This window comes from Ammospiza caudacuta, chromosome 5 (genome assembly GCF_027887145.1).
Source record: "Ammospiza caudacuta isolate bAmmCau1 chromosome 5, bAmmCau1.pri, whole genome shotgun sequence".
Taxonomy (NCBI): Eukaryota; Metazoa; Chordata; class Aves; order Passeriformes; family Passerellidae; genus Ammospiza; species Ammospiza caudacuta.
In genome coordinates this window covers 11,971,439-11,990,939 of record NC_080597.1, presented here as the reverse complement: position 1 = coordinate 11,990,939, position 19,501 = coordinate 11,971,439, and the positions used below count along the sequence as shown (strand labels likewise).

Genomic DNA, 19,501 nt, shown 5'->3' with positions numbered 1-19,501 from the left:
AGCAGTGACAGTGGGGTCACAACAAGTTCAAGGCACACTTACAGCATTACCTGAACAAGATTTTTTATGCTGTGAAATCTATTTCCTATCTGGGTTACAGGAGGAAACATGACCTGTGCTTCTAAAACTGGTTTTATATGGAGCCAAATAAATGATTTATCTCTCTTCGACTTAATCAAAAAGTTATTTCCACTAAGGGCTAGCCTCTGCCTCTTCTGCTTGAAACATCTGGGCTATAACATCCTGCAAGGAAGTCTCTTGAAACCACAACCAAAATTTCAGCCAGATAGGCACAAGCAGGCATTGAGTGAGAGCCATGGGTGTGATTTGTGTCAGGGAAGTGTCACTGTCACTGCCAGAGCTAACTTGATAGAAGGTGAAGTTCTGCCCTGCCATGAACCAGCTGAGAAACTGATGTGGTATTTTTGGGGTCCCCCTTAGTGGGGAGGAAAGATGGATCTGACTCCATGTTCTTAGAAGGCAGATTATATTATATTATATTATATTATATTATATTATATTATATTATATTATATTATATTATATTATATTATATTATATTATATTATATTATATTATATTATATTATATTATATTATATTATATTATGCTATACTAAAGAATAGAGAAAGGACACTTACAGAAGGTTTATTAATGAAAATCTCATTAACCTTTCCAGAGTCCCAACACAGCTGGATGTGATCAGTCATTAGGGCAAAACAATTCACGTGAAACCAATCAAACAACCACCTGTTGAATAAACAATCTCCAAACCACATTCCAAAGCAGCAAAACATAGGGAAGTAAATCAGATAATTGTTGTTTTCATTTTTCTCTGAGGCTTCTCAGCTCCCCAGGAGAAGAAATCCTGGCGAAGGGATTTTTCAGAAAATGTGACAGTGACAAAGTGCTGCTGGCTCTGAGCCCCAGCACACTTTAGCTCCTCAAGGCCCAGCACAAGCACTATGGAAGCCCAGAAAGAGCAGCATTAGGCTTCTTACAATGCAGTAAATGCACATACAGCCTGTCCTGAACACCTCTCCACAAAAAGAGCAAGCCCTTCTCAGGTAGGGCAACCCATCAGCTCTGTCGGCTCCCCTCAATTATTCCCAAAACTGGGCTCCATTTATTGCGAGGAGCTGGCTGGCAGGTAAGGGCTTCCAGGGCTGATTCTCGCATCCTGTAAAAATCACATTCCTACGCAGCTCAGACAATGAGATCCCTGGTTTTAATACAATAAAATGAAAATTCCAGTTTTCACTCTCTCAAGGCCTGTGTGAAACCAAGCAGGCAGTAAAAAGACTGTTTGCATGAGGCACTGTACACACTTACAAGCTAACTGTATCTTCAATACTGAAAACTGATATAGATTTAATTTGACTTTTTTGCTGTACTTGAGAAACAGTAATGGGACACCCCACAGGGCTAATTTAATATAGTTTTGTGAGCAAAGCATCTGCTTCACATCTCCAAGCAAATGAGTTTGAAGTCTTATACAGAGTGGATTGCATTAATCTTTCTAATTATTTTTCTCCTGAGAAAGCACTTCCAGATTTCTCCTGACAAAACATATTTCACTCCTGAAGTGTATTTACTGCCAATAATTAAAACAAAAATAGAGTTAATGCACACACACTCTTGTAAAACAGGCAGCCCAAGAGCAGAACCACAAATGCTAAAGAGCCTTACAGCTCCACAAAGCCTTGGAGCAGCCTGTAAACACAGCTGATAACAAATTCCACCCAGCACAAAATTCGTGCCAGCCACAGATTAAATAACCAAACCCCTGGAAGTTAAGGTCTGACACCAGGAGTGTGTTTAGTCCTCTCATTAAAAAGCCCTGTGTTTCTGTTAAATGCAGAGGCTTGACATGCTCCAGCAGAACGTGTCTGTGCATTCCAGCATGGCAAAGGATCAGTGTTTAACATCAAAACAACCCCAGGAACATCCATGGGGTGGATAACAGACAGCAGAATGTGTGTCCTGCCTCTCTGTCCCTACCCCAAATTGTGCACAGCTCTGTGTGATGCTGCTCCACAGGGCAGCTGAGACACTGGATGGTGCCTTCCTGTGACAAACAGGCACATTTATTGGGAGCTCAGCACATTCATAAAAATGAACTGAACCAAAGCAAAGGTGCAGTGAATCACCAGTGGCTGGTTCCTTTGTAGGGAAATGGAAATTGGAGATGGCACACTGGAAAGGATCACCTTTCCTCTGCCTCTGTCAATGCCATTTACAGGCCACTTGCATTTTTAGCTCAAATCTACAAAGGAAAAAATTCTTTCATAATGGCTGCATTGAGCTGATAAACAATGGAAAATTGCTGATTTGATTCTATTTAAAAGCAGCACAGAATTATTTTGGACTAGGCACAGTAGCACTGAGTTCTGTTTTAACTTGGTATAATTACAATTGGCCATTCATCTGCTGAACTGACATCAAAGAACAATTTATTTTGAGTAATAGCCCATAATTCAACCTAACATATGTAATTAGAAATGAAATTTAATATGTGCCCAGGCTACTGAGAGAGAATGGGAAGTGCAGACTTTTGAATTCATACTGTGTAGGAACTGCTCAATAATATGACAGCTAAAGATTAATCACCCATCACAGTGCAAAAGATCAGGTAATATTAAACAACCAAACAGAAATCAAGCTGCTGAGCACAAAGGAAACGTTATAAACACTGTGGAAATTATACATCCCAAAGCTAAATTAATTTATGGTATAACCCAACCATTATGAGAAGAATATTTGCACAGAGTGATTTGTCCTAGTTCAGGGAAAATTTGGGAGATAAAAGCTTCATATAGTCAACCCAGGACATGGCCATAGTTCTTTAGGTAAGCACTAAAGGACCACACCATAATGTACCAGGCAGGCAACAAAAATAATAAATAATCTGAAAATGCTGACATGGAAACCTCTACGTAAACAGGAAAGGGTGAGTGGAGTATAAATGTGCAAAAAGGCTTTCAACTGTTAAATTGCTGTCTTATGAAAAAACCTGGTGCCTGTGAAATACAGTGAGTTATCTGCTTCAAATAAAAGAAATGAAGTAGAAAAGTCACTGTGATAAAACATCTGTATCAGGTAGCACATGGGGAACAGGTACAGCTCATGGCTAATGACTCCCCACCTTTCTAAGCACTTTGTCCCTGTAGCTGCTGCACATTTTCTTGAGCTGGTGTCTCACTGAAGTTTTTGTAACTGATTGATAGTCCAATAATTCTGGTTGCATTTCAGGATTTACCACTTACCTTTGAATGGCTGCATTTAAATCTATTTTATCATGAACATTTCTCAATGTATTCTGTGATTCTGCCTCTCTATCCACCCCCGAGACAAAAATGCTGTTTTATGGAGGCATTCAGGCAAGGGAGTACAGTGAACAGGAGGATTTCCCTTTGGGTTGAAATGTTGGGTTTGAGGGGGTTTTGGCTTGACTCTTCCCATTCTCCAGCTCTGAATTTGTTGGTTCCCAGGAATCGTCACCAGCTCAAGCTGAAGCAACACCTTGTGGAGGGCACCTTGGGACAGGAGATATGGGGTGGAAAGCTCCAAAGAACCAAATGCGCTAAATCACAAAAGGTAAAAAGGAAGACTTAAAATGTTTCTCAGTCCCTAGTAAATATCTCAACATATTTTGGAGGTAATCAGCAGTTGCTCTGGATTACTGAGCTTTCTGTAGCATTAAAAGTTCCATCAGAGAAGCTGCCAAAGCTGCCTGTGCTGAGTGTAGGGACCACACTTCTGGGTCTTTTGGTTTGGTTTATTTTAAAATTTTGCTTCTGAAGTTACCTCTGCTCTTCCTCCTTATTCAAATGCATTTGACCAAACAAATGTCAGCAGGCAAAAAACTAATTCAGTGGAAAACAGAGAGCAAGAGCCAGCTGCACTGGTTTTAGCCAGCTGGTAAAGTCTCCAACAGCCAGGGTGACTTCCCTGCTCTTTGCTCTTTCTTTTTCACATGAGTTTTTGTGAGCTTTAACAGGACTACAGGGCTGTATTCATGTATATGTGTATATATATATAATACATATATATAAAAAAAATATATACATATATACACACATAGATATATGTATATATACACACACATTATTCTTATATACACTTTAAAATTAATCCCATATATGTGTGTAGAGGTATAAGCTGCTATACAATCATAGGTTATATAGTAGTATATAATATAGGTTTATAATATAGGTTCTATAGTAATCATGGTTAACCCTAATAAATGTTAATAATGATCCACTGGTTGTACATAAACACAATACCAAGGCCACACACACAAAAGGCTCCTTTACCCACCACTGTTAATGCAAGTGCTATTTATAGAAAATATGTTTGTTTGTGTGCTCATGATAAAGACTGAGTAATGAATTCCTCAAGGTTATTTCAGGTTCACACACACACAGAAATTTAAAGTGCTTACACAGCTGCACCTGGACTTCTTCCCTTCTGTTTGGCAGCCAGGAGTTATCCTGGGCTCTGAAACAGTTTTTCTTGTTTAACATTAACATTAAGCAATGCCAACAGCTAACAATATCCCACAGTTAGCCATAATGCTAAGATACACATAGCACTGAGGAACCCTCACTCTCCTTATTTGCAAAGACAATTAAGCAATTGTAGACAGGGATATACAGGGCCATTGTTTGCCTGGTTTTCAGGTCACTGGAGTCCCACAGAATTAAGGAAGACTGGCCATTGCCAGATCCATTTCAACAGGCTGAGGAAATCTCTGAGTCTCCATCACCCAAATCATGACTGAGCAGCTTCAATTTCCATGGACATCTCCCAGCCTGCAGCTGCTGCACAGGGGTGGCAAAGGGAAGGTAAATAATGGAGCAAACCCCACCACTTAACATCTCTGGGGACATGTGGGACCACAGACACACTTTCAGCTGATAATGAGAATGAGCATTAGGCTGATCTAATGTTCTTTGACAAACACTGCATCCAGTTCACTCCTGGCATGGACTGAACCACCATGGAGTGTGGTGTTGTGAGGTCCCTAGGACGAGGTGAGAGAGGAGAATTTGACTCCAGGTTATATCAGAAGGCTGATTATATTATATTATATTATATTATATTATATTATATTATATTATATTATATTATATTATATTATATTATATATTATATATCATATCATATCATATCATATCATATCATATATAATATGCTAAATGAGCCAAGACCAGGGGGTTCAACAGGAGCCAGGCAGGGCTGCCCCTATAAAGCAGCCAGGATAGGTGTCCTGGGCTGAGCTGTAACTTGGATAAGGTGGGGATGCTCCAGGGCAGGACTTGATTCTTCATATTCAATGGCTGTTTGTAGCAACTACTGCTTTACTCTGTATTTAAACTACAAATGCATCTGGGCACAGGCCAAAGTTACTCTCCCTGTTTGCAAATGGGTCTTGTAACAAAGCATTTCTGGTAACAGAAGGAACAAATGTTTTTTCTCTTAATGAAACCTGCTTTAGAAAAAAAGATTTTTTTTTCTTACAAATCTAGCAGAAATATTAATTTTAAGGTTTCTCCTCCTCCTGAATTCCATGCAGCCTGACAAATCCATGATGCCTGAGAAGCCAGACCAGATATGACAGCACCTCAATACACAGCAAATCTCTAAACATGATTAGGTTGGAGTACCCTGAAATGTCTTTGGGAGCTGATATCATCCTCTCCTCAGCAACCATTCAGTAACTTGCCCACATTGTTTATAGGTATTTCAAACAGCACTGATCTTAACGTCGATCTGTAAAGGATTCCAGTTGGTAATCCCCCTCTATTGTGAAAAACAAACATTTTTCTCTATCTTTTATCAGTATTTGCAGCTTGCCTTATCACGTATCTGAAGAAGTCTGTGGCATGTTGGGGGAACTCCCACAGGCCTTGAAGACTTCAGGCAGAATCCCACTCTGTAATTCCCCCTTATCACATAACAATACACAACACATGAACAGCCTGAACCAAGTGCATTGACTAATGGTTCCTGGCAAGAAAGAGCAAGCTTCACCCTTCCAGGAACAGAGCAGGAATATAAATTATTAGCTTTCAGACCACAAACTCATAAAATTAATCATCTGTGAGCATCACTAACATATATATATATATATATATATATATATATATATATATATATATATATATATATATATATATATATATGTATGTATCTATGTATGTAAAACAACCACCAACCCAGAATGAGCACTGACATTGTCTATGTCAGGGAACATAATTTCATGTCTTGTTTATGTCTTGTTTAAGTGGTCAGCAGATTCCTTCTGTTAGGTTTAAATATATACTAAACACCTTAAATCAGAATCAGAAATGAGCAATACAACAAATGTTCAGTATCCATTTCAAGATAAACGTGAAAAAAGAAACTACATGATGAGAGAAGACACAGCACTGGCATAATTTGTTTTTCTGGAAGAAAAGTTATGGTGTGAGGCCTCTTCCTTTAGCACTGTACTATCAGCCTAGTGGTCACATTCTGCTCCTCTTTTCCCTTTCAAATTCCCCCCTCCCACAGGCACATGCTATTCTGTACACTCATAGCTGTCAAGGTAACCTCCAAAGCCCAAGGATTAACAGAAGTGTGAAATTACCTTTGTCATTTGACGCTGCAGAACAATTTAGGTGGACAGAAATATTATCCTATCAGCTCAACACTGAGTTATCCTTCTGCTGGTCCAACCAGCTACTTGTTATCCCTGAAAAATGGCTCCCATTGGGATCTGTGTCCAGCATCTTGCCCCCAGGCTGGTGATTACAATTGCAGAAAGCTGCAAGGGAAAAGCAGTAGCCATCCAGTTCCTCAAGCATCATGTCCCAGAGCTCACTTTCATTTCTTCAATCACCAGCCAGCTTCTCAAAGCTTTTCTTTATGTAACCTGCCAGAAGCATGGCCTGAGGCTGTGCAGTATCTGAGCAAGAAAGCTGAGACTGCATACAAACAAGAGAAGAGGCTTTGAGGATTGTGCATGTTTTCTCAGGGGAAATCTGTTGCTATCAGCTTTGAAGACAAAGTCTATTTATCAGCTGCCTAAGCAGACTGCCTGATGTTAACAGACAGGGTTAGAGATCCTTTTGAAAGGCACCTGGGCTGTGGTGGATCTGCTCCTGCCAAACACAGGTCTCCATTTCTGCAATTTCTGTTAAATTCTGTTAAATCCCATGGTCAGCATGCTGCAGAGGGCAAATCGGCCAATTCCTTCAAGCTTTAATAGTTGTGAATCTTGAATTCTGAGGGCACAAGGGCACACGAGGGGCAGTGCCCTTGGTCTAGCAAAGTGCCCGAACTGAGAGGGGCCATCACTGCCCGTGCAGCAGAGCTTTGTGTTATTCAAACAATAACAAAAATTCAGTCCCAGCATCCCTGCCCACAGCACTTCTGACACACCGAACACCCAACTCACAGGCAGAATCTCATCTCAAATCTTTCTTAAGGAAGCTCCCTTCTCAAAAGTTATTTAATCTTTCAAGGCTTCCTACTATGCTCCTCTCCTTACATTGCTATTTATTTCCTAAACCACAAACTTGCATGTGCTTGAAAGACATATTTGCTAACAGACTTCACAGTGCATTGTCTGATTGAAAGTGAGATTTCCCATAAAGTATTGAGAGGAAAACTGTTTCCATGTCAGGAAAAGACAGTAGCAGGCTGTTAGCACTTTCATGTGAAATAACAAAATGCACATCCATAATTTCTCTAGATTCAAATAAACACTGTGATGAATATAGTGACATGAGACATCTGCCAAGTCCACAATACATGTCTTGTCTAGAAGCTTTTTCATCCATCTGAATGAGAAAACAGAGAACTCCACCTTCTGAAAAGCTGTAGCACTGACTGCTACTGAAAGAGCTAATGTCAAAATAAAAAATGTCTTAAAATACTTTCTCCATTAAAGTGGGTAGAAAACTAGTCCTTGAAAGTACAGAGATATTATCAGTTTCCCTAATGCCTGAAAATGACAAGAAAGGATGAAAAATACTGGGAATTAACTATTTCCACCAGACACCAGTGTTGAATGCTCTCCTATAAGGCAGAAAAACAAGCATCAGCCATGACGAGAAGTGAATCAAAAAGCCTGGATGAAAAAGGCAGATGTTAATATTGTAAAGCAATTACATCTGGAATTCCACACATGTGAGGTGTTCAGGTTTCCTTGGCTTTCAGGAAGGTCAGAAGTTAAAGCCAGGAGAAAACTCCCAGTAGGACAGCTGTAGGTTACCAGTGCATCCCCTTTCTTAAGAGATTTTGCTTTTAACCACAGCTGAGTTCCTCACATAACATCTCTCATCCACTACTGAGCCACTTAAATAAAGATATCAATTATTAGCCACATAAAAGGCTTCAATCATTGATCCAGAAAATCAGCTTAGTCTCCCTTAGCTGTTGCATGAAGTCAATTATGCAGATGTGGGGTACCGGCAAAGAAAGCCAAACTCTGCAGAAACACTGGAAATATATTTACTTAGCTACTACCCCAAAGCTTACCCGGCACGAATCGCACCAAAATTCAGCATATCAAGCTCTTGTATTGCCACCTCGTGGCTGATGCACGTATAACTTGGCTTTACCGGCAGGAGAGCGGATCAGGAATTCCTTCTGTTATATAAGGGAATAAATGCTGGCACAAATCGAAGCAAAGTTTTAAACTGAGTTACATTTAATAATGATAATTGGCAATGGAATGAGGATCTTCTCTGAAAGAAGAATAGGAATCAAATAGTGGGTGAAAATTCAGGCATGAATGGAAACTTCAGTGAACACCTCACCCATGATGTGCCAGCCTGGCACTCTTCCTGGGGGACACAAAGGACAACGGTGCCACTAATGAGTGACTTCAAAATTATTCCAGGTAAATAACCTGACTGGGAAATGCTTTTAATAGTTTCCAAGACCCCAGGTGATTTGATATTCAATTGACATAGAGAGAGTTGTGGTTTCTAGGAAATGTTCCCCTTCTTTGGGAATGACATCCCACAATACTCTAAGGGCTGGCTTTGATTATATCTGCATCTACCTGAGAATCTCAGTGAAGGGCAAAGGAGCCATGGGCTCAGTGAAGAACAAGGAGGAAAATACAAGTGGAGGGCTGCCTGCCACTGGAAGTGACATCAGCCACAGCCCAGAGAACTGTGTGGGTGCTCCCCCCAGGCCTTTCATACCAGCATTTTATATTTAATTTCACATAGCAGTTCCCTGAACTGTCCAAGGGATTTCCTTCAAACCACCAGGAAGTTCATACACCTGCACTGGCAAGCAGGGGAGTTCCAGCTTGCATGTTTACTTTTACATTCTGAAAGCAGAAGGGTTTTCTCTTTTCCATCAGCATCATCCAGTCAGCCAGAATAAAGGATTCATTCGGAACAACTGAATTAGAATAAAAACCATTCTTATTCTCATTATTATGTCTTGTTAATTCTTGTTCTAATCTGTGTTATTTTTCCAAGTACATTGCCATGAAATAATGATCCTTTCATGGCTATTCTATTTATCATAATGGAAGCTAAGCCTTTACTATCAGTTCTGGATTTCCTTGTGTGAAAATGCTTTCAAAATGCCTGAAAAAATAATTTGCTTACAAGGCTAAAATAAATTGCTTTATGATTTATAGGAAGACAATCACACCTAAAGGTTGATAATTTATAATGGAAAGACTAAACACCTTAATCATCTCTAACTGCATCCACATGTCTTCTACTTAGGCTTAGCCTGTCTCCTAATGGGATTTAGTCCTGAACACTTCCTACTTTCCCTGGTGACATTACTGGTATCCCATTATACAGCCAAGAGAGATCCTTGGCTTTGCCTTAATCTTTTAAGTGAATGGTTCTCAGAATGAATAATTTGACCATTACATTATGCCAGGGTGGCAAAATAGACACAAAATTTTCCTCAGTTATGTCACAAGCAAATACTTTGTTGGTGAGTGACACCAACACATAAGCTTTGGGGAAAAGATCCCCTGTGCCTATACACATTGTGTAATTACTTAAATTTCATGGGAGAGGCAGAACTTTCTTCCCAAGACTTTTATCTTATTTGAAAATTAACTCTGTGCATGACTGATTGTGGAGAATTGAGAGATTTTAGATTTGGGATACTGTCATGTCTAAAAAAGCTGTGTAAAAAAAGAATAATTGCTGAAAGCTAAGAAGACACAAATAGTAACATTGTCACAACAGTATTTTGAAAATAAAGAGGATTTTTATAGTTGATTCTGGGTTTGGGGTTGTCTTAGAAAAACCCAGTATTGAAATTGAATTTGATGAAGTCTAAAATCAAGGACAAAAGCAGCTATCAGCACCATAGTCTCAAACCCCTGGGTCATTGTAAAGTCAAAAAATTATTTAGCATGGAAAAATATGAAAGCATATTCCATATTAATTGGTCTGGTGTTTGAAGGATGGATATTAAATCGAAAACAAGATCAATATGGCACAAAGACCAATTAAAAACAGATATGCACCTATCAGAGGACATATAAAGAGGTCCATGAAAAAGAAACAAAATTAAACAACCAATTACAGCAGAGAAACAGAGAAGATAGGAACACACAAGCACCAAAAACACCCCGGAGTGGAGAGAGGTGAGAAAATAGGGAACAAGTTAATTTTCAGCTGAAAAAGATAACATTAAAAAAAATAGATATACTGAAAAATAATATCAAATTAAATAAAATAAATGTGAGGGAGGGTGACAAACCACATCAAAGGAAAAGGAAAACTATTGGTTCAAATGCTCTAACTAATTTGAGAGATAAAAGTTGCAGAGGGATTAAGGACTGCAGAAAATACCAACTGTCCTCTTGCCTACAGACACCACAGAGCCAGGCCACCCCTCAGATGTACATTGAGAGCAAATGCTTTTCCCACCCCTCATAAAGAAAAAAACCCTCAGAGTACAGCATAAGCAATAATAAGAAAAGAGGTGTATTGGTATGAGATGTGCTCTGGAAGGCAGTGGGCACAGCCAGAGCATCTGCCATCACCAGGTGATTATCCCAGCACAGGGAATTTACTGGACAGGAGCTGGAGGAGGTGGATTCTAAAGCTTGTGCTGATGTTGTGGAGCTTTAGGCTGGTTCACCATCCCGGCAGCCACAGGCTGTCCCTGTGAAATGAAAGCAGAAATACAGGAAACATGAATAAAGAACAAAATGGCAAAAATCAGCTCTGTAACAGAATTAACTGGCTCACTGTGCGTAACACAACACAGCATCTCAGAGATTACAAAGAAGTAAATTCCTGGTCCTTCACCAGTTCCATCGCCCTTCCCTGGACATGCTCCAGCACCTCAGCGTCTTCCGTGTCATCAAGGGCCCAGAACTGGGCACAGGGCTTGGGGTGTGGCCTCAGCAGCGAGGCTGAGCAGAGGGACAATCAGTGCCCTGCTCCTGCTGGCCCCACGCTTGCTGACACAGGCCAGGGTGTCACTGGGCTTCCCGGCTACCTGGGCCCACTGCTGGCTCAGGTGCAGCTGCCCCCAGCCAGCAGCCCCAGGCTGAATTTCCCCAGGCAGCTTTCCTGGAGCATGGCAGGGGGTTGCTGTGAGCCAGCAAGGGGAGGAAAAGGGATTATGTGAAGCCACTGGCCCCTTCCAGCACAAAGGAATCAAACCATCCCCTCCAGCTGGGCCTTTACCTGAACCTACAGCAAGCAAGAACTTGTTGTAGTCATTGTTTTTGCCAGCACTTAAACAGGAATAGAGAATGCTAGAGAACAGGAATTTCAGCTGAGTGTGAAAGTGGTGCATTACAAGACAACGGCTGGCTTTTGGGATCTAGGGTGTCAGAATTACTCTTGTATTATTTGGTGCATTAATAATCTACACTTTTCTAAGTCTGCACAGTATTTCCATTTATTGATCTTCCCGTTGTATTATCACCTCTACAAATTGCTTCGAACACAGAATGGCAAAGATTTTGACAACGTCTACAAAGTGCTTGCCATTGTCTCAAAGGTAACTAATGACCAACTGAGCCCCTTTTCCAGTCAGTGGGAACCCCACCAGACCACCACAGCTCCTCAAACATGATGGAGAATGGCTCAGACATTTCATCCAACAATCCCCTCAGGTCCTGTGAAAGCATCTCATCGTGTCCTATGGACCTGTGCACCCCCAGGCGTGACAGTGTTCACACAGGTCTTAGGATGAGGGAAGAGACAAGGATCTGACTCCATGTTTCAGAAGGCTGATTTATTATTTTATTATATATATTATATTAAAACTATACTAAAAGAATAGAAGGATTTCATCAGAAGGCTAGCTAAGAATAGAAAAGCAAGAATGATAACAAAAGCTTGTGTCTCAGAGTCCAAGCCAGCTCACTGTGATTGGCCATTAATTAGAAACAACCACATGAGACCAATCACAGACGCACCTGTTGCATTCCACAGCAGCAGATAATCATTGTTTACATTTTGTTCCTGAGGTTTCTCAGCTTCTCGGGAGGAAAAATCCTAAGGAAAGGATTTTTCAGAAAATATCATGGCTACACCCAGCTTCCCTAGACAGGCTCAAACCTCATCTTCTCCTGCAGGAGGTGGTTCATTCTCCTCACCCTTACCTTTCCTTCTGCAACTCTGCTGGGGTGCATGGAACACCTGTCAGTGCAGACTGAGGCAAAAAACCCATTGCACACCTCAGCATTCTCCCTATCCCAGGTGCTCCATTCCCCTGCAGAGGGCCCATGTTTCCTCAGCCTTCCTTTTATCACCCACAGCTGCACACCTCTATCTGGGGCTTGAGCCGCCTCTTCCCAAGCAAATATGTAACACAGCTAAAAACTTCTAGGTATATAGATAATAAATTCTGGTAATATAACTAATTCTAGGGTGTAAAGTCTGAAGCCCCGGTGTGACCAACTCAGGCACGCGGTCCCCGCTCTGCCAGGCCGATTCCCACCGCCTGACAGCGCCTGAACTCCCGGTATTCCGGGCTGGGAGAATGCAACGGAGCAGGAGCCAGCGCACGCCGGTTTTGTCGCATGTTTAATGTGGCGGAGAAGAGCCGCCAGCCGGCGCAAAGCTGACCGCGGCCCCGCCGTTCCCGGTGCCCCACACACCCCCGGGCCCTCCCGAGCCGCTCCCCCGCCCGTCCCCGCCGGTTCGCGGTTCCGGGGCGGTCCCGGCGCATGGCCCCGCCCTCCTGGCGTTCCCGGCGTGCCCCGCGCGCGATGGCGGCGCCCGCGCTGTGCCGGCGCTGCGGGCGGGCGGCGGGGCCGTGGGGCCTGCGCCGGGCCCCGCTGCCGCCGCCGCCGCCGCTCCGCCGCCGGGCCCACGAGCAGGCGCGGCGGGCGCGGGGCGCGGCGGGGCTGCTGGCGGCGCAGTGCGAGCGCGGGCTGTTCCAGGAGGTGTTCCCGGCGCAGAGCGCGGAGGAGCAGCTGCCGGCGCTGCTGGAGCCGGGCCGGCCGCCGCTGGCCGCCTACTGCGGCTTCGACCCCACGGCGGACTCGCTGCACGTGGGGCACCTGCTGCCCGTCATGGCGCTGCTGCACTTCCAGCGCGCCGGCCACGACGTCATCGCCGTGGTGGGCGGGGCCACGGCGCGGCTCGGGGACCCCAGCGGGCGGGAGCGCGCCCGGGAGCCGCTGCCGGCGGGGCGGGTGCGCGCACAGGCGCGGGCGCTGCGCGCGGGGCTGGAGCGGCTGTTCGGGAACCACCGGGAGCTGTTCTGGGAGCCCGGCGCCGGGCGGCTCGGCCGCGCCGCCCTGCTGGACAACGCCCGCTGGCTCGGCCGGGAGCCGCTGCTCCGCTTCCTGGGCGGCGCCGGCGGGCGGCTCCGCATGGGCACGCTGCTGAGCCGGCAGAGCTGCCAGGCGCGGCTGCGCAGCGCCGAGGGCATGAGCCTGGCCGAGTTCCTGTACCCCGCGCTGCAGGCCTACGACTTCCTGCACCTGCACCGGCACCACGGCTGCCGCGTCCAGCTGGGCGGCCACGACCAGATGGGAAACATCATGTCCGGATACGAGCTCGTCACCAAGTACGGAGGAGCGCGGCCGGGAGGGGATGGGCAGGGTGTGGGCATCGGGCAGGCTGTGACAGCGGCGCCAGCGGGACCGGGGATCATTGTCGTTGTGTCATTGGCACCCTGTGCTGGGCGGGGTGAGGCCGCAGCTCGAGTGCTGTGCCAGTCCTGGGTCATTCATTCAGGAGGACACTGAGGTCCTCGAGCAAGTGGAATGGGCTGCCTAGGGAAGGGTGGAGTCGCTGTGCATGGAGGTGTGTAAGGAAAGATGCACCTGGCACTTGGTGCCATGCTCCAGGTGACATGACATGAATGCACTGCCCAGGGAGGGGTGCAGTCGCTGTCCCCGGGGGTGTGTATAAGGAAAGATGCCCCTGGCACTTAGTGCCATGCTCTAGGTGATGTTCAGTCACAGGTTGGACCCGACAGTCTCAGAGGTCTTGCCCAGCCTCGCCAATTCTGTGATTCCATGACAGAATGCTGGGCAACTTGGTGCTCACAGTCTCTAAAGCAACGAGAGGTTTGGTCACACACAAATCCCTGTGATTTGAGAGGAGTAATTAATTGGCCTGACCATTAATTGCACCATTTTGACCAGGTTTATATGAATTTTTAGGAAAAATAACAGGTTCTTGTATTAGTGAATCCAAGAACCAAAATCAATCACCTGAAGCATGGGACAAAATCGAGACAAGTCTGCCAGGACACACATCCTGGTGTAATCACACCAAATATGATTATGAGACAGTCGCAGTATATACGATATAAACTATTTAAAGGACATAAATGTCTTTGATAAATACAAAAGAACTTAAAAAGTTATGGTGCTGTGTTTATCCCTAAAGCCCTCTTCACACAACAGTGTTCTGGCATATTTTTGCCCATCATCCCTAGCTTTATACTAAGGATAGAATCTTGCAGAATGCTTGTATTCTAGCCAGCTTTACCAATGTACAATTTATTTTAACATGCAGTGACTCTTCTTTCTCAGGATGACAGGAGCAGAGGTGTTTGGAATTACTGTACCTCTTATTACCAGTACTACTGGTGATAAACTGGGAAAGACTGCTGGAAATGCAGTTTGGCTGAACAGGGAGAAGACTTCTCCTTTTGAGCTCTATCAGTTTTTTGTCAGACAGCAAGATAATGTGGTTGAAAAGTAAGTTTTCCTCCATCTTGCTCTTTGTCATTGTTTATAAAACCTGATTCTAACTGTTCACTGTAAATGCTTCATTTAATTATGTGCAACACAAGCTCCATGTTGAAGTATGTGTTAATTATAGCTGTTCATGAAATAAACAGGCATGACTGGTTCCTAAATAGACAGGATAGTGGAACTTCCATATGCTGAAATATGCACTAGAAAATTAGAAGGGGGATAACAGAGGAGTGAAGCAATAATGCATTTTGTTCTGACAGTGGGTTGACTCTCTTATATGGCATGTTAGTTTTAGTTCTGTAGCATCAGTTTTTTTCAGTACATTACATTACTACATTGATTTTAATAAGTTGCTGTGTTCTTTTCTAAATCTGTTTTACTTTTAACATCAATAGCACTGTTAAATCTGAGCTGCTTCCCTTTCATATTGGGACCTGCCTTATAACTTACCTCTCTGAAAGGTTTATCCTCTGATAATTCAAATCCATGTTCTGATCCCCAACACCTTTCAGACTGAAAAGAAGGGTATGTGGGTACTTAAGACTAAAATATTTCAGCCATTCAGACTTTTTACCAGTAAAGGTACCTTTAATACACTGCATGGGACTGACAGCTCATTAAAATGGACTTTGTTGTAAAGGCTTAGGGTACATCTTTAAATTCTTGATTATCCTAAATAATCTTCCTGCTGAGATACTTGCCAATACAAGTATGTTTCTGTCCCATGATGGCCACAGACTGGCAGTGGGATTTTGCATTAGCATATTGTAGATCTTCTAGGATAGATACAAAACCTTGTTAGTTGACACATGATTCCAATAAATCCTATACAAGTTTCAAGAGAAAACAAAATTGTTGACTGGAGTTCAAGCTTCATAAAAGCATCTCACACTATCTTATGCCTGAAGAGTTGACCTTAGGCAGAATATTAAGTAAAATGTGAGTTTTAAAGATTTGATTGAAAGCACAGAGCATCCTAATATGTGTTTCTTAAATTGACTGAGAATCATTTTCATGCAGTTACTGAAGTTTGAATGACAAAGGCAGGAAATCTCTAATGATGGCTATACAGACAAAGTATTTTTTCCCTGCTCATAGATACCTGAAACTATTCACCTTCCTTCCTCTTGAGGAGATTGCCCACATCATGGAAATGCATGCTAAAGAACCTGAGAAATGGGGCCCTCAGAAACGACTGGCTGCTGAAGTAACTAAGCTTGTCCATGGTAGAGAGGGACTGGAATCTGCTAAGAGGTAAAGTTTGATTTATCAAGCAGTTTTGTTTCAGATTTCTGTGGGAATTCTCCATAGCTTTTCAGGAACTATTTTAGTGTATTAAGTTGTTGCTTAGATGTTAAAAATGTAATAATCTTGTAGACTTAAAAATACACTGAAAATACTAAAAAAACTTGCAAGGCAGTAGGGTACAATTAAAAAGTGGGGGTGTATTTAAAGTATTTCTGTTAGTTTGTGGACTTCCAAAAGAAACTGGGGAGGGGAATCTGATGGGTAGCACTTAGTGTGAAGAGAAGACTAGCTCTGTATTTTGAATGCTCTTTGTTCTCACAGGTGCACTAAGGCCCTTTACCACAGCAGTGTGGAGGCACTGGAAGAAATGTCTGACCAAGAGCTACAGGAACTTTTCAGACAAGCAACTTCTGCTGAACTGCTGCTTGAACCTGGCATGACTGTTCTTGACTTGTGTCGCAAAGCAAATGCCATTCCAGATGGACCTAGTGGGTGAGTTCTCACCTGTGCTTGTGGCTAATTCTTAAAACAGTATTTATCCTTCTCAGAAAGTATAGTAGAGGCTAAGGTTCATTTCAGTCACTGTTGACCTGGACTGGAAGTGAAGTGCAGAAGAATTAAAATGTTTTCAATTATGCATCCAACATCAACCAAAAAAAACCCACAAAAAAACAAAACAAAAAAAAAACAAAACCAAAACAACAACAACAAAAAACCAAACAAACAAACAAAAAAACCCCAAATGAACTTTAATTTCTTAATACCTTTCTCTTGCAAGTAACAGTTGTTTCTGTTTTGTTTTTAAGGTACCGGAAAATTACAGACGGAGGAGTTTCAATAAATGGGAATCGTGTGACTAATCCTGAGACTGTTCTTATTCTGGGACAGCATATTCTGAAGAATGGAGTGTCATTACTTAGAGTTGGAAAGAAAAATTACTACATTATAAAATGGCTGCAGTTGTGACAACAGAGTATCTCCCTAAAAGGACAGGTCTCTGACTCTGCTGCTTGAAGAGGTACTTGAAGATATTTCTGTACTGTGCATTACTACACAGCTCACAGACTGCCCAACACTTTTTTCAAAATGCACCAGAGTTCAAATAAAGGAGCTGAGTTATACCACTGAAGAGATTGTGGATACTCTGCCTTATTCAAAGCACCATCCATAAGGATCTGCATAAGAAGAAAATGAAAAGATTCATTTCAAAGTCCAGCGATGGAGATGTGCTTCCCCTCCTGTAACAGCCCCCTGTGTTGTAGAGGAACAGTGGCCAGTTATTCCACAGGATAACCCACAGGAAAATGAGCCAAAGCAAACTCAAACCCACTCCTTCTTACAGCCAGTGAAAGAATCCTTGCTGGGGGCAAAGACAACCAACCTGTGGTCATGTTCCCCTGAACAGGATTGCTTTGAAGGAAGCTGCAGAAAAGTCATAATAAAGATTCATAATAAATGATTAGGCACTAATGTAACTTGGTTCTTGGTTATGTATGGGGACACATTGCACCAAAGTTTTCCAGCCTTCCTGTGGGAATACACAGCAAATTCACTTTTGAAATCTGAATGTACAGAGCCTTTCAAAGCTTAAATCAACCTAATTAATCCTTTAGGCTTTCTCTGTGCATAGTGTGGCTTAAAAGGGGAGTGAGAGTTGTTCCACTTCTTTGGTCCTATGAATGACATCCATGCTATCCAGCATTCCTTGCTGAAGGAATATCCTGGCCCTAGTTCTGTGGGCTCTGCAGTCAGGAAGATAGCACATTATACCAGAAGATTTGGAGCATGCACATGAAAGGCTTTTTTTTAATATTAGCTACCCAGGAGTTGAGGGTGAACAGCACCACAAGGAACCAGGACCAGGAAACACATGAGGGAAGCTGAAGTGCTTTGCAGTGTTGCTTTCAAGGATCAGGCCTCACACTGAGGCCATGGAGAATAATTTCCTGGTCCATGAAATCTTCAATACAAATTTGCAGTGACAGCAGCCACAAGGGGGAAAGCCTTAATCTTAGCTTCTGGAATGTGGTTATATATATTCTAGAGTTGGGTAGGGAGTTTGTTATTGTTTTAGGTATCTTTTTTTATGTTTCTTTTTACTTGATAAATTCCATGCTGATTTCATTTGCACCATGACTCAAGATTTCAGCAGTAATAAAATATAGTGGCTTGCTTGTTATAGATGACAGTTTCTTCTGGCAATGTAACTGAAGTAATGGCACTTTCAAAAGCTCAGCATGTTCCTAGTGTTAATTTCAGTTTCCAGATCCTACTCATCTGTCTCATAATGAAACCTCTCTAGCCTAATCTCTATTCCATAACAAAGAAAAGTAATTGAGTCATTTCTACCTCAAAGAAAGCACATAGAAGAAAAGGGAGAAGGGAAGGGGAGAATTCATCCACCTAACACAGCTCCTTGTTCCTTCAATGACAGAAGTATTGCAGCAAATCAGAATACATGCACCTGGAACCAAAATGCTCCAGTACAAACCCACATTCACCTCCAGAGAAATACAACAGAGCCCATGTGAGTTTCTGGTAACAGGAAAAACTTCCAGGAATAAGCAGTGTTTCATGTCTCATCTCTTTCCTGCCTGTTTTCTGTCATCACCAAATTGTGCAGACAGACATATATATCCACCTCTAATAAATCAGTAAATTTATTTTTTAGCAACATGAAACAAAAAAGGAATAAAGTTCTTTTCATGCAAGGTTTCTAATAAGATTCATAAACCCCAAGAAATTCAGTCCGTGCTTGCCTTTGACCAAGTCCTAGCACTCCAAACCCCTGACTTTTCCCAGAGAAACAGCTGGATACTTGCCATGACCATACAGGGCCATCACAACTGAGCATTTGAACACTTGGGTCGAGGATCAAGGAAAAATCAACTATTCTTTCTTAGCCTGGTCTTAATTCTTACATACAGGTACATTGAGACAATCAGAAAGAAATTGTCCAAACTTGTTCAAATGTGAACAAGGAGTAATTATATTAAAGTATTTAACATGGCTACACATGCACGATTTAAAAGTGCAAAAAGAAAATTATTTTGGCAAGATATTTAAAAAAACCTAAAACCAGCAAAC

The 19,501-nt window shown here is 42.6% G+C and overlaps 1 protein-coding gene across 1 annotated transcript; it reads left to right on the top strand.

Annotated features, from left to right (window-relative positions):
* Positions 1-13,174: 13,174 nt before the first annotated feature.
* On the top strand, positions 13,175-19,026 carry YARS2 (tyrosyl-tRNA synthetase 2). Its single transcript, XM_058805245.1, has 5 exons — positions 13,175-14,022; positions 14,999-15,166; positions 16,265-16,420; positions 16,736-16,906; positions 17,221-19,026. The coding sequence occupies exons 1-5, from the start codon at positions 13,175-13,177 to the stop codon at positions 17,378-17,380; spliced, it is 1,503 nt and encodes a 500-aa protein (XP_058661228.1). The 3' UTR covers positions 17,381-19,026.
* Positions 19,027-19,501: the final 475 nt, after the last annotated feature.

Coding starts and splice junctions, on each gene's coding strand:
- YARS2 (XM_058805245.1), top strand. CDS start 13,175: ATGGCCCCGCCCTCCTGGCGTTCCCGGCGTGCCCCGCGCGCGATGGCG. Junction 14,023..14,998: donor GGATACGAGCTCGTCACCAA/GTACGGAGGAGC, acceptor CTTCTTTCTCAG/GATGACAGGAGCAGAGGTGT. Junction 15,167..16,264: donor CAAGATAATGTGGTTGAAAA/GTAAGTTTTCCT, acceptor CCCTGCTCATAG/ATACCTGAAACTATTCACCT.